We start from the raw sequence: 14,085 nt of genomic DNA on the forward strand, positions 1-14,085 counted from the left end.
GAAATGGAATTCATTGATTCAAATTCATCTCCATTATTGACGTGACATCCGGCGAAAGCGCAGATCTCTCTGTGGAGTTTTCACTGGTTAAAACTTCGGCTTAAATTAGGTTACGGGATTTCAAGATGCAGGTTCTTCGAGGTATGGCTATGAAACGGATCATCATGGATGGTCCTTGAAATTACGTGAATATATTTGAATAGCTACTTGAGGTGAAATGCTATGACCTAAAACATTGTTCTCAAACTTGTTCGTTGTCTTAATCCACTCACTCATATGTATCATTCAATCAGTGGATATTTGCGTTGATCTACCATATAACTGGTTCTCTGGAGAGTATGAGTATATCAAATCATCCTTGAGAGAACAGCCAGTTCTTCGGTTGTGAAACCTTATACAACAAGTCACATCAGAAGGACTAGATCTGAATCTTCCTTGAGTAAACAGTGATACGTTTTAAAGCACAGCCTGGATCTAGAAAGATGTCCACGGGGAAGAATGCAAACGCCCTTTGGGGGACGAAAATACTAAATCGTATTATAATCCCGAAGCTATTCTACCTACGTAGGTTGTATGAGTAAGATTCTACTATTATTCAACTCTTAGCAGCACGCAAAGTTACCTAACGTTATCTTGATGTCACTTCGAGGATCATGCGAAGTAGTCTGAACAGCTTCCCGATAAAGTGACCCAACTCCAGACCCAGATAAATTGGTTGATATCTGAATGAGGTAAAACAGGGGTGACTTCTCAAGGATAAAGCCGACGGCCTGCAGCTACTGGACGAAGAATCCCCTCTTCTTCAAGATCTTGAACTAGGCTCGCGAGATGGTGATCACAGCCCCGCGCCATCCTTAAAGCCATAGTCACCGGGAGGTACTCCGTACGCAAGGACTTGGTGCTGTTGTATGGGACCTCGCCAATTGGGACAACAACTTCAGGGGCACCGGCCATGACTGGCACGGACGAATCGTCAAATCCAAGAGGCGGCGTGGTCCGGGCTTCAATGTACACGTCGCGGTATGACGGTTCGCCAACGGACCAGGGATAGATGTAGAGACCCTCGGAGCAGGACTCGGGGTCTTTCCGCCCGTAACCTTGTGTCTCGTACCAATTCTTGAAGGTCGAAATATTGTGAAGTGCTTCGGCGTAGACATCTTCAGTTGCATGGACCTGACCCCACTGCCACCTGGCCAGCGGTCCAGGGTTTATGTACGGCTGGCGTCCATCAAACCTCGCCGCGTAGTCTTCAAAGAATGATTGACCGAGCTTTTGCCATTGGTCGTGAGAGACAAAAACTCCATACGTGAGGTAGAGCATGTCGTTGACGTCCGCGGGAGCGTCGCCGTGAGTTTCGGCCCACAACTGCGTGTAATTGGCAGGGGTCGAGGCAACCTGCAGGTAATCCTCGAGCTTCTCCACGAATGCTGCAATCAGGGATGTTGCTTCTTCGCCGACAATGTCTCCAGACCAAGCCCCACCTTCCGCAGTCGATCGGTAAAGGGTTTTGGGGTAGGAGGTATAGTTTGAAGGGAAGTCTTGATACCATGCCTGGGTGGCTTTGGCCCAGAGGCTCCCGCTGCGTGCGAATATTCCGGCCGTGTCTGAGACGGGGCTCAGGGGAATGACATGCTCGAGTGAGACGGCTCCCGTGGAGGGCCTGTTACCAAAGATGCCCTGAGACCCTGCCGGACCGCGCATCGATCCTCCCGTATCACTCCCAACAGCCAGATCAAGCCAGTCGTATGCGCCGATTCCAGCCCCAGGGCCGGTGGATGACCCACTAGGGTCTTGGTATCCGTCGCCTCGAGGGTTGAAGGGTGCGTGAAGGTCAACCCAGTCAGCTGTGGGACGGTCACCGTTGGCAAACTGCACAGTGCCCATCTTGCCAACGAGGACAGCGCCGAGATCGATGAGGCGTTGAACTGAGGGTGCGGTGTGGTTCTGATGACCATACAAGTAGAAGTAGGCCCTGTTTCCACCACTTGTGGACACTCCTTTGACGTGGAAAATGTCCTTGACCCCAAACCTGAGGCCGGCAAGAGGTTTTTCGTCAGTCTCGGTGTAGTAGAGTCGTGATGGAACCGCGATGCTCTTTGCCATGACGTTCTCAGTGAGGGCGGGGAGAGTTGTGAACCCGTCGCTCTCGTCGCTGATGACGCCTTGCACAAAAGCTAGGTTGTCGTCATCGTATAACCGATATGCTTTGAAGATATTTCCGGTGTGAGCTGAGACAAAGTATGGCCCCACGGGAAGACCTAAATCTGCAACTGCAGTTGCGATGCCCTTGGGAAGGTCTTTAAGATGACTGGAAGACACGACTAGCGAAGTACCCAGTTCAGTTAGGTGAGCAGAGAAAGTGGTTGCATTGAGTGCGGTGCCATTTGAGCTGTTTCTGCGGAGATAGATGGCGTGCAGAAAGGCGGGTTGAAAAACATCATCCGCATCGTCATAGGCAGTAGTGATGTTCACAAAAACCTCCTTCGTGAGTTTGTTGTCAGGTGTCTCAATGACAGTAAGTGGAAAGACGTCTTGGTTGGGAACCTGAGCTGCGGCAAGGATGGCCTTTCTGGAGCTGTTGCTTCCAAGTTGACCAACCGAAATGCCGCTGGTGTAGTAGGAAATTCCGTTGAGTTTAAGAACCCGTCCTTGGTCAACAAAAGTAGCGTTGACGAGGGATATGGATGCTAAAGTGAGGAATAAAGACCACATTATTGTCAGACTGGCGTAGCCAGGGTGGAAGCGACAACAAGACTGCAGAGTTGTGATAAACGACAAGTTATCTCGGACTGAGCCGGATGAACCTATAGCAGAGGGACGGCATTTTAACGTAAATTATACTGGATATAATCAGCCTTTGAAGCATCCAAATCTATGTTATTGTGTGTCACGTTCGTGATACTATCAAGGACCATGAGGTGTATCGATATGATGTTATCAAGCACTACGAGATATACTGATAGACGTGCATCTTAGTGCCTCTGAATCATATCGTGCTAGAGAAATCAACATCGGTGAACGGTAGCTCCAGCGCCGAAAGGAGTCTCCAAATTCCACCATGCCGGAGCCGGATCCCTGGCTGTTAGCGGAGGTAACGGCTTTTAACTGTAAGCCGATAGGCCTTTTGAGCTTCGGCCAAGGAAGCTGCCGGGCCGAATGTCAGCAGGCTACATTGGCGTCAATTGCCGTGTCCCACTGCCCGTATCTGTGGTGCTCAATTGGCTGTCTACGGCGTAATACCTCATCACCATGCACCCCAACCCCCCGACCTGCTTCTGCACGCTTAGAAACAATCCTTAGATGGACCAGATAAGAGGACAACAAATGCCGATACTATCCTCGGATCAAGGTTTTGAGTTACGGCTACACATGTGTAATTGTCCGAACAGCCCGATTAGAGTAGCTGAGAAGGAAAGGGAGGGTGAATTCGCTCACTTAAAACCAGCTCTCTGGCCAACCTCGAACACAGTGTTTGGTCCTTCTGACTTTGCGAAAAAAAAAGGTCGACAAAAGTACCAATTCTAACTTTCTCAACGAATTGCATCCCCTGGAAATGCGGATTCGTAATAGGCGAGGACTCCATGCGTCTCCCTCTATCAGTCCAAGTTCCACCAGGAGCAGAATGAGAAGGAGAATAATTAACCGCGGAGCCGCCCCCTCTGTTGGAACAATCCGCTTCAGGGAATTGCAATCAATCAATTATAATAATGACCTGATAACAACCATCTGGCACAGTGAAGCAGCATTGGAACACAGAAATTGGACCAAAAATTAAGGAGACGGGGCTGAGATTAATATGGTCCGAGAAGAAGATGACCACTTAGGAGCAAAGACGGCAACCTTTATTGCACTTTTCCTCGTTCGTTTTACCTGCGGTTCCACGAATGCAATGGTTCCCCCACAATACGACAAGTCGGACATGTTCCAGATGGAAAACGCATTATAAAAAAATGAATAAAATTGATTACTCTGCAATAAGATACAAGGGAAGCAACATCCATCTGAGCCAGAAGCTCAGAAACAAGGCAACGCGACGTCCAGTTCAATCGTCAGACTGTGGAAATGCAGCGACAGAAACCTCGGACGGCGGGAGTGAGGGGGTGGGTTGGCCTTGGCTGCCAAGCCAACGTCCACAACTTGTGGAGATATTCTCCGGGAGGCTGGCTCCCTGCTGGGATATTGCCGGCAGTCTCTCGGATTCGCCCTGGTTCGTCCTATGTCCAGTCGGACAATTCCTAGTTTATTCTGCTGGGGGACAGCTCGTTCTTGTGTCATCATCTATCCACTTCGTCAGTTTATCTCAATCTCGCTTGAACCAAGCATACAAGTAGGGGGGGAACGAGTGGAGACAAAGGGCGCAGCATTTTCGGGAGTGGGAGTGTAATAGCGCCAGTTTATGTAAGTTTGCGCGGCAAATTAATTAATGTCCCGTGTCATCTCTTCTATACCTGTAACACTTTTAGGCTTTAAACAGCAACAACAAAGCGCCCAATAAGGCAGGGCGCTTAGTTAACGTCTGAAACTCTGCGTCTACTGCGGGAGGGATGAAGCAGTAAATCTGCTGCAGCACAGCGCTTGCAAAATAGACAAGCCACACACTCAAACTAACCAATGCATCTGCATCTCAGGAACATTGACAACTGAATTGCAAAAAAATGGAGAAAAAATCGAAATAGGGAAATAAAGGCATGGGTCTCTATGGCATTACAGTGTTGAAATCTTGGAGAAGCATATGGCCATGCTGCCTTCCAGAATTCTCCCCATCCGCCCGCTCTGACCTAGTCAATCCATCCCTGGCAAACCGACAAAAGTACTGTCGAATGTTACGCCAAATGCGGGCAATCTTTCTGGGGAAATCAGACGTGGATCATTTACGAACAAGGAAGGAAGGATACTTAGTCATGATCCGTAAGTAAATATACTATATGCAGCCTCCTTTTCAGTATACAACACGTGAGAATGGGCTATAGCAGCCCTGTGCTGGTCGTTGCATCAACCCACTAAAAGCTGTTTTGTTGAAACATACTGGACCCAGCCAGCCATATTTTCGTAAGGAGTAAGTCTTGCCGATTGCCGTGTACGGGGTACAGCAACTGTCGCTCCATTTCGGCCCCCCATTCATGAAACTTGGATACCTCACAGCAAGAGCATATAAGTAGCAAAGATGAGCCTCTCCTATGACAGACCAGTCCATAGATACAACTCCAACTACACCTGAATACCAACTTTGAACACTCACTCAACCCTCAAACCGTCAAAATGCCTTCCACCAACCAGATCGTCTCCGCCCTCGCCGTCACCGCCGTCGCCGGCGTCCAGGCTGCCATGGGCCCGGCCTTCAGCACCGGCCCCGTCGCCTCTGACTCCTGGATCCGCGAGGCCACCTCCACCCTCGTCCTCCCCTCAGTGCCCTCCAACAACAAGGGCAGCGCCTCTCTTTGGGTTGGCATGGGCACCTCCAACGGCGATCTGATCCAGTCTATTGCCGACAGCTCCAACTACGACAACACCGGCACGGACAAGTGGTCCATCTTCGCCTACACCCTGTTGAGCACCGGCCCCACATCGCAGATGCCCGTCCAAACCGAGGGTACCGACGCCTCCGAGGGTGACCAAATCACCATGCATTGTACGTGATTTAGCACGCTGGTCTCCCTGCCGAAATCTCACCAGTCCGGGCGGTTTGCTAATGATTTTTTTTTTCCTTCCTGCAGACAAGTTCGACGATGCCACCGGCAACTACACTCAGACCGTCTCCATCAACGACAAGGTCGTCGCTACCCTGTCCACCAAGGACGGCGAGGCCCAGGGTTGGGGCAGCGCTGTTGAGTGCGCCGCGGAGGACTGCGGAACCGTTGGTGCTCACTGTAGGTCCCTTACTTGTCGAGCTTTTGGTGAAATTGCTAGCTAACACTATTATCACAGCCTGGATCAACACCAAGATCATCCTCGATAAGGAGGACCCCAACTACATCAACACCATGGGCAAGGGCCAGGGCGTCACCGGCGACATGTCCACCAGCGACGGCGGCAAGACCTGGACCGTCACCACCATCGAGATCCCTGAGTTCACCTTCGGCCAGTAAGCATCGCTCAAGAGCTGAGCTTTGCATCTTTGGGGAACCAGACAGGAACGCTTTCCTTGTATTTTATTAGCCAGCCACACATCGCATTGCTGTACATAAGAACCAAGATACCAACTTGCAATTGTAAAATAGAACTTGAAAACAAATTTTGCACACGCTTTCGAGTGTTGCTGCTTCTCAGAACTCCTAAAGCTTCAACCATAGGTCGTAAAATGTACCGCTCCATAATTACTTCTTTTGCTGGAACAATTCCAAAATATCCTGCCTCCCTTCTGCCGCTGCAACATCGAGGCACGTCTGCCCATTCGCGTCCTCGATAAAACGATCAATGCCTTTGCCCTCAGCCATGAAGACAAACAAGTTCCTATGAGGTCGACTGGTCGCGCTTGTATATCTTGTTCCCTTTAAAGTCTTTTCTCCGGCCAACATGTGCAGTGCGGTCCCGCCGGTGCGGTTTCGCACCAATACATCGGCACTCGAGAAGAAGTCGTCAAAGTGTCTTCTATGATCGGTGTTGGCCTTCGGATCCCCAAACAGTCGAGTGCCTCCGTACCAAAAAGAGGCGGGATCGTCTTCTTGTAGAAGATAATGGAATAAAGGAGGATTGCCGTCGGCATCCGCCTGATTGATGTTCGCACCAAGGGCAATGCACTTCTTCCACAGCTCCTTGCACTTGTTTAAGTAGCCGCGCTTCTGCAATGTAGGTTTCCTTAGCCTCCAGTTTGGGTCGCTGGCAGATATGGACAGACACTGGCCCGCAATATGATGCAGAGCCGTCATTCCATTAGGATCTGCTTCGGTCAAACCGACAGAGCCTAGATCGAGAAGCTTTGTGACGATGGTTGGCCGTAGCATGCGAAGCGCGTTTTGCAGAGGCGTGAAACCGTAACGATCACTTGCGTGAATAAGCCGGCGGCTTTCTGGGCGTGAAAGGAATGCCAGGATATGGTCTTCCTGCACGCCAGGGTTTGCAAGCAGGATATGGAGCGCATTTCGTCCATCATAATCGACGGCGGCAATATCTGCACCGTGATCAAGCATACGAAGAAACAACCCGCTCGAGTCCCAGTTGGCCAACCATTCCTCGCCTTGCCGAGGTCTCGTGTTTCCTTCGTCTTCTTCCATCTCTTTTTTGCATGCTTCGATGTCTGCAATTAGGACCCTTTCTTTCGTCCATTTATGGGGAATCCAGCATAATCCAGAGTTACAGGCAGCAAGAAAAACTGTTCTGCCTTTCTGGTCGCGTCTATTGAAGTCCACGTTTCCATTCCCATTAAAGCTCGTGTACTCAAAGAACACTTCCAAAATGCGTCGTTGGCATCGAACACTTTCGAATAGTGCGTGAATCAAGGGGTATTCATCGTAGTTGTTGTTCTGAAATGTAACATAGAGATCGGCTCCCCGCTCAAGGAGCAGTCGAACGATCGTTTGTCGCTTCTGAATCTGGCATGGATCATCGAAATCACAGTCTTGATACAGAATTGCGGTAAACAATGGTGTAGCCATCATGCCGTCGTAAAGAGGCGATATATCTTCCATCCGGGAGCTGTATGCCCTATCATGGCGGCCCTCTCTGAATTTGAAAACCTTATCAACGCGACTAACATCGGCTCCAGAGTCAAGCGCGAGTTTGACTGCGTCGCTATCGAGTCGTGCTACGCATTGGATTAGTTCGCGACCAAGATCCTCAGCCGTCGCCGTATCGTAAGAAGCGAACAAGGCCAGTGTTTTGCCAGACGCGAGCGAGATACACGATGTGTACTCGCAGTTTTTGGCTTGTGGGTCGGCCCCTAACCCGAGCAGAAGCTTGACAAACATATCTCTGAATATACCGCGGTTACTCAGCACAATATGCATTGGGGTGTTGCCCGAATAGTCGCGGGCGTTTACATCAACGCCCCGATCGATGAGGTATCGCATAGCTTCAAGCTGCCAAAACGCCTGCTCTTCAGCCATAGCGTGGAGAATGATGTTGGCGGTGCGCACCTCCTTCTCAGAGAAAAATCCCTTATTGCATGACCTTAGACTGGGTTGAAGTACGTCTACTGCGCATTTTTCAACCAATGTCCTCATCATCTCCATGTTGGGTGCTCTTCTTCTGCAAGCTACCTGCAGCGCTGGCTCGTAGGTCCATGAAGTCGGTTTCAGGAAGGCATCCAAAGTCTTGACGTCTTCAGGGTGCCAATAGATATCGTTGTACTTGGGCCAGGAGGTTGATTCGTATATTTTAAGGTTGCCCTTCCCTGCTAACAACGCCTCCCTGGTCCATTTGTCAATCAGGGTGGCAGCATGGTCAACTCCAAAGTGCACCGCGTCCCCGATTGCCATGGCAGCTTCAGTCAAGCCGTTGACGATAACAGATTCCACAAAGCTCGCCCCAAGTATGTATCGCGTGTCTGCGCCCGCGGACTGATTATCGATGAACAGACGGCCGGAGAGGTTGGCATCCTGCTCAACTAGCCGGTTGATGTCTCCAAGAGACAGCCGGGAGATGGCGGTCCAAGGCTCACGTAAAACCGCGTCGTCGATAGTAATACTGCCGCCTTGATAAAGACTTTTGTGACTGCCAGCAGCATTGTACTCACCATCAAAGACTTTAAGGCTCTTATCGTTGAGTGCACCTGCAACACTGAGACAATCTAGATCTCTAGCCCGGTCGTATGGAGTTTGTTCCTTCTCTCCGACTGTAATGGTCGGGTCAGCTCCCGCATCAAGCAATGCTCGGACGACAGCCATAATTGCCATGTCTTCGTTTTCAAGTACACACGGGCTTACCGCCTTCAAGTCATCCCGAAACTTCGGCTTCCTGGGCCCGAACTGGTCTGAACTTCCTCGCGGTTTACCACAAGGAGGCGTGCATGGTCGGTATCGGTCGAAAACGATGTCTTCTCCTCTGGACAGTCTCAGTTCGTTCGCGGCCCAGAAACACTGTTCTTTACCAAACTCGGCGCATGCATGGAGAGGCATCCATCCTTGAGTGTCTGCCACGTCGACTTTGGCTCCGGCTCGAAGCAAAGCACCTACTGACTCCACAACCCCGGACACACATGCATCGAATATCGGCGTACGGCCGCTGTCGTCGACTTCATGGATGAGTTCGGGCGCTTTATCAATAAGGTATCCAACCGATGCCGGATTACGGGCTTTACAAGCCAGATGGAGGGCATTACGGTTATGTTTTGCTTTCGCTCGAAGATCTGCGCCATAGGACTGAAGAAGATGAAGGAATTCCGCACTCAATCCTTGAGAGTTCATAGCGGCCATGTGGAGTGGCATCAGACCTTCGTTGTCTCGTTCGTTGATGCCAATTACCTCCTCTGCGTGAGCGAAAAAGTCGATAACTTTATGGACATGAATCATGGTATCGCTGATGCCATGCTTCATGCTCATATTGTCATCGAAGAGAATATGCAGGGGCGTTTGGCCTGCACAATTTTTTGCCCGGAGAGAAATGCCATAGTCGATAAGATGGTTTAACAAAACACTTATCTCCTCTCGGGACGTAGGATGGGACCGGTGTTCCAATCCTACCGTTACTGCCAGGTGGGCGAGAGTGTTTCCCTCTTCATCCTTTCTCAGAGGATCAAGCCCATAAGCCTGGATGATATCATCCATCAAAGCAATATTGGGACCCTGGCAGCTCCAGTCATATGCCGGAGGGAACAAGCAAAACAAGACATCCCTCCCGTTATGATCTTGGGCATAAATATCGGCTCCAGCTGCAATAAAGGCTTCGAATCTGTTTTTCGGGAAGACGACACTAGCAAGTAGCGGTGTCTTGCCATCTCCATCCCTTCGCGTCTCAAGATCGGCTCCTGATTCGACGAGTGCTTGGATGAAGGGCAGAGGATCCCGAGGTTGCTTTCCTAGACCACTCGCCATAAAGTCGGTGCCGCCCACCGGCGGGTCTTCCGTTGCAATTCTGAACAAACAGCTATCAAAGCAAGTCTCTCCACTATCGGTTGCCAGAAGGATTCTGAGAGACTCAGCATCACACCATTCGAGGGCCTCCTCAATTACTTGCAGGGGATTACCGGCATCTCGAATTGTTACACCTTTCGAGATCAAGAACTCCGTCACTTGTAAAGGGGTGTTACCAGCAACAGAGGGACGGCCGAATGGACTGCGACTCGTACGGTAAGAAGGCCAGTATGCGGCCAGAATGGGGGTTTTCCTCGTACCGTCCCCTTCCCTCGAAGGTTCCAAAGCATGAACATCGGCGCCGTAGTCAATCAGCATTTCCAACAACTTCACATCCAAGTGCCTCCGCAGAGCCCGGTGCAGAATTCCTCCTCCGTCCTTACCAGGTAAAGAAACATCTGCACCGGCTTCAAGGATGTATCGAAGTCCTTCTGTACTTGCTTCTGATGAATAATCCCATGAGTAGGACGACTCGTTTTTAGAGGATGGGAAGAAACTGAAAACTGGCGTGTCACCAAATTCGTCCCTGCCTTCGAGGTCTGCACCTGCTGCGATCAAAAGATCAAATATTTCGGCGGATGTTTTATGATTGCTTTGGTCCCAGGCACGAATGAGAGTGTGTAAAATTCCCTTTGCCTCGGCGTCGTTGCCCGGTTCCGTTTGAAACGGATGTGCCACTTGTCGCGATTTGACATCCACATCAGGATAGAACGGAAGCAGAATCCGGACACATTGGACGTGTCCTGCCGATTTCTCTCTGGTTTCGCAGGCTCGTTTAAGCAACTCTTGCTGGCGCAGTTCCCCGGGGCTGTCGTAAAATTCGGGGCGCAAAAGAACCCCCAGACCTTCAGGCTGGCCGGCTTCCACATATTTGCCCATGAGGCGTAATGAATCTTTTGCATCAATGAATGGTAGCAACTCTGCCAAGCACTCTGTGGAATTCGGAGGTTGTGCTTCCATGCGCGCCTTAACATCAGGGTCGGAGGCTGGTGTAACTCCAAGCTCGAGGATTGTCTTAAGAAAGGGGGGATTCTCACTCCAGATAGCCGACAGAAGTATTTTCGCTCGAACTCCCGGTGCCCATTCAAACGAAAGATCGTTTTGCGGCCATAAGATTCTAACCAAATCGATGCTACAGTTTCCGCTGGCAAGGATGATTGCAGACTCCAGCGGGGACGGATTGCGCTGGGGCCGGCCGAAGAAGCCGGCGCTCTGTTCCGCCATGGCATGGCGCCATTCTGGCAGGTATTTCCGTGCATAATTATTTAGCCCTGTACTTGCGGCGAAATGAAGCGGCGTGTCGTATCTAATAGACCAGAAGCCATAGCTGGGATTTGTATGGGGTTGTTTACTACGCCCGTTGAGGCCATGGGGCATCTTGATGTACACCTTTCTGAATGCCTCCAAAGCTTCAAAAAGGGTATTGTCGTCAATTTTCCTGTTGTACATGACGTGGTGAAGCCAGAACTCCTTGGAATAGTCGAAGAACGGGTATTTTACCGCAGTTTGAAACTGATTCCCCTGCATGACACGGCAATTGAGCTCAAGACAAGCTATGGCAATGTCCTTGTGAGCTGCTCCATTGTCCAGGACTGGAAACTGAACCGTGTGATTGCCAGCAGCTAGTCTCTTCTTATCAAAGAGGAACTCGGAGAAGGAGTGATGGATGACTTGCACACTCTCATCTTCGAGGATTTCCAGCAGCGGATGGCATGCTCGCCGAGCGATTGCCTTCGACTCGTCTTGTGGTATATTTGGTACCGTCCAGGCCAAAAAGCCTGCAAGTTCGTGGAGGCGCACCGGCCTGGAACTATGCGTTACGCATTTTAATAGGGCAACCTGAACTTCGGTTTTGATTCCAAGCTCTTGGGCCTGTCGGGTGAGTATCTGGTTGTACACCTTCTCGAGATGAATAGGTAGTCCGTCAATGTAAAAGCCTCTTCCCCTTATCAAACTTGACAGAACTTGGTCTATAAGGAGATGTGGGTATAAAAGTAACCCTTTGGATCTGGATGAAATGCTCCTGACTAGAGAGCCGTATTCATTTAGGGCGTCTAAGCCGGCTTGCCTGAGCTGGTGGGCAACGAAAACCTCAATCTCTTGCCCAACCTGGTCCTCTTCCAGGCTGATGTGTACTATGGACGCGGCTGCTAGATGCATCTGGAGATCCTGTCGCGGGCGGCTAGTCATGAAGACCTTGACAGCTCCGGGCCGGAAAGTTGCTAGTTCATTGAGCCTGGGGAAAAATTCGGCGGCGTCGCAATCATCCATCTCATCCAGGGCGTCGACGACGCAGTACACCTTATTGAGAGAGGCTAGCCCTTGCTGCAGACACTCCCACAGGTCATCGATATTAAGAGAGCCGACTTCCTCGCTGTTGATGATCTTCTGCAGAGCCCCTTGCAGCTGCACGCTGTGCGGCAGCAGCTGAGCCAACCAGTCCCTCACCAAGCAGATCGCGAAGCGGTTCGCTCGCACGATTTTTCGGAAGAAGAATAAGAGCACAGGCACGCCGCTTTCATCAGTCCCTGACTCGCTCAAGTGCTGAACAGTCGATGCGGCTAGAACCGATTTGCCGGCGCCTGGGGCTCCCCTGATCCAGATGCTGGCAGTGTCGTCTGAAGAGATCCATTGTTGATACCGAGGCGTTTTCGCGAGCCAAAGACTTGTCCCCGGCGCCCGAGAGGCTAGGTGTCGGTTGAGTTCGGACGAGTCGGCTAGGTAATCTGTTGGTTTCAACCAGGACTGCAGCCTGGCGACGTCGCTTTGCGAGAGACAGTCGTCCCGGGTTCCAAAAGGCCCGGATACGTATGTTCCTATGATCCCAGGGTCCATGTTGACTCCAGTTGTTTAGCGGGCCTAACTGTCAGCTTCTGACATGGGTGTGGGAAACAGCCGCTGTGGGGTTGAGGAAGGCAAACCTTGGAAATGGCGTCTAAAATGACAAGATATTGGTAACGAAACCTCCCGAGTTGACTTGTAATGTTGTGGGCTGAGTAGGATTGGCGCGTCTTGGACTGGGCTCAATACTTTAACGAAGATGTAAAGGAAGAAAGCTGTGGTGAAAGGGGCCCCCGAAGCGGCAATTGTCACCCACCATGAATTTTATAGTATCGCAATATGAGCTTGCAGGCGGCCAGCCCCACAACGGGATTCTACCTGTATGGAGCTTTGACGGCTTACTAGGTAGGATTGGGATAATGGAAGTTCAGCCTTCTTCTTGCTCCCCTGGCCAATGCCAAGCTTGATCCATAAACATATCGGAGAATTTGAACAGTCATTACTCGAAATGAGGGACAAAGCGGACCTCCCCACTGCAAATTCATGAAAGACCGTTATCAAGCGCCGGTGTGCATTCTTCTACTTTTCAATTTGACAATTATGTGCCCACATTTCCACTTCCCCTGCCTCAAATCTAACCACAGCATCTCATCGTTTAGGCCATGAGGGATTCTGCCAACGCCAGTGGCAGGGCGGACACCGACACAGTTATATAGGCTTTGGTGTCTGAATGGCGGCTTCCCACTTTGGATGTTGTTGGGATCATGGTTGGGGTCTTGCTGCTGCTCTGACGCTTTTCGAACCGGCCCTTGGGCCGGGGCCGGGATTGAAGCAGATGAAATCATTGCCATTTGATCCCTTTTCGCTCTTAGAATCAGCGTTACCACCACCACCGAAACCAGTCATGGGCAGGGCCAGAGGCTGTTTTTGTCGTCTGCAGTTCTGGAGGAAGGTGTCAGTTGGTGCTTGAGAGATTGATGCCGGGCTATTTGAACATTAAAGGTCAAGGTGCAAAGAGAAACCGGTGGTGGCAGGGTTAAGTCACGCTCTTGGTCCGGAAAACGTTGAAGGGAAGTCAGCTTACTTGAACAATAGCAATGCTTCTAGAGGTGAGATAGTCTGTGACCAGATTGGCAATTCCCACAACCATGAACCTTGGAATGGCGTCGGCGGTTAAAGAAGTTGGTGTTGAAGTGTGTCGAGCATGAGAGACTTCTAGGTTATTTCCAACTCATTCACACCAGCGTATCATGGCGATGCCTCTTTCCACGTGAACTTCCGGGCCTTACAGTGGTTT

The 14,085-nt window shown here is 50.6% G+C and overlaps 3 protein-coding genes across 3 annotated transcripts; 1 reads left to right on the forward strand and 2 right to left on the reverse strand.

Moving 5' to 3' along the window:
* Nucleotides 1–750: 750 nt before the first annotated feature.
* EsH8_I_000176 (uncharacterized protein) lies at nucleotides 751–2,712 on the reverse strand (the record flags this gene model as incomplete). The annotated part of the gene is made up of 1 exon (XM_083267589.1): nucleotides 751–2,712. The coding sequence occupies one exon, from the start codon at nucleotides 2,710–2,712 to the stop codon at nucleotides 751–753; it is 1,962 nt and encodes a 653-aa protein (XP_083118027.1).
* A 2,547-nt stretch (nucleotides 2,713–5,259) lies between these two features.
* Nucleotides 5,260–6,086, forward strand: EsH8_I_000177 (uncharacterized protein; the record flags this gene model as incomplete). The annotated part of the gene is made up of 3 exons (XM_083267590.1): nucleotides 5,260–5,629; nucleotides 5,715–5,867; nucleotides 5,926–6,086. The coding sequence occupies 3 exons, from the start codon at nucleotides 5,260–5,262 to the stop codon at nucleotides 6,084–6,086; spliced, it is 684 nt and encodes a 227-aa protein (XP_083118028.1).
* Nucleotides 6,087–6,314: 228 nt separating this feature from the next.
* Nucleotides 6,315–12,842, reverse strand: EsH8_I_000178 (uncharacterized protein; the record flags this gene model as incomplete). Its single annotated transcript, XM_083267591.1, has 2 exons — nucleotides 6,315–7,234; nucleotides 7,415–12,842. The coding sequence occupies 2 exons, from the start codon at nucleotides 12,840–12,842 to the stop codon at nucleotides 6,315–6,317; spliced, it is 6,348 nt and encodes a 2,115-aa protein (XP_083118029.1).
* Nucleotides 12,843–14,085: the final 1,243 nt, after the last annotated feature.

Source organism: Colletotrichum jinshuiense, chromosome 1 (genome assembly GCF_051148585.1).
Source record: "Colletotrichum jinshuiense chromosome 1, complete sequence".
Classification (NCBI taxonomy): domain Eukaryota; kingdom Fungi; phylum Ascomycota; class Sordariomycetes; order Glomerellales; family Glomerellaceae; genus Colletotrichum; species Colletotrichum jinshuiense.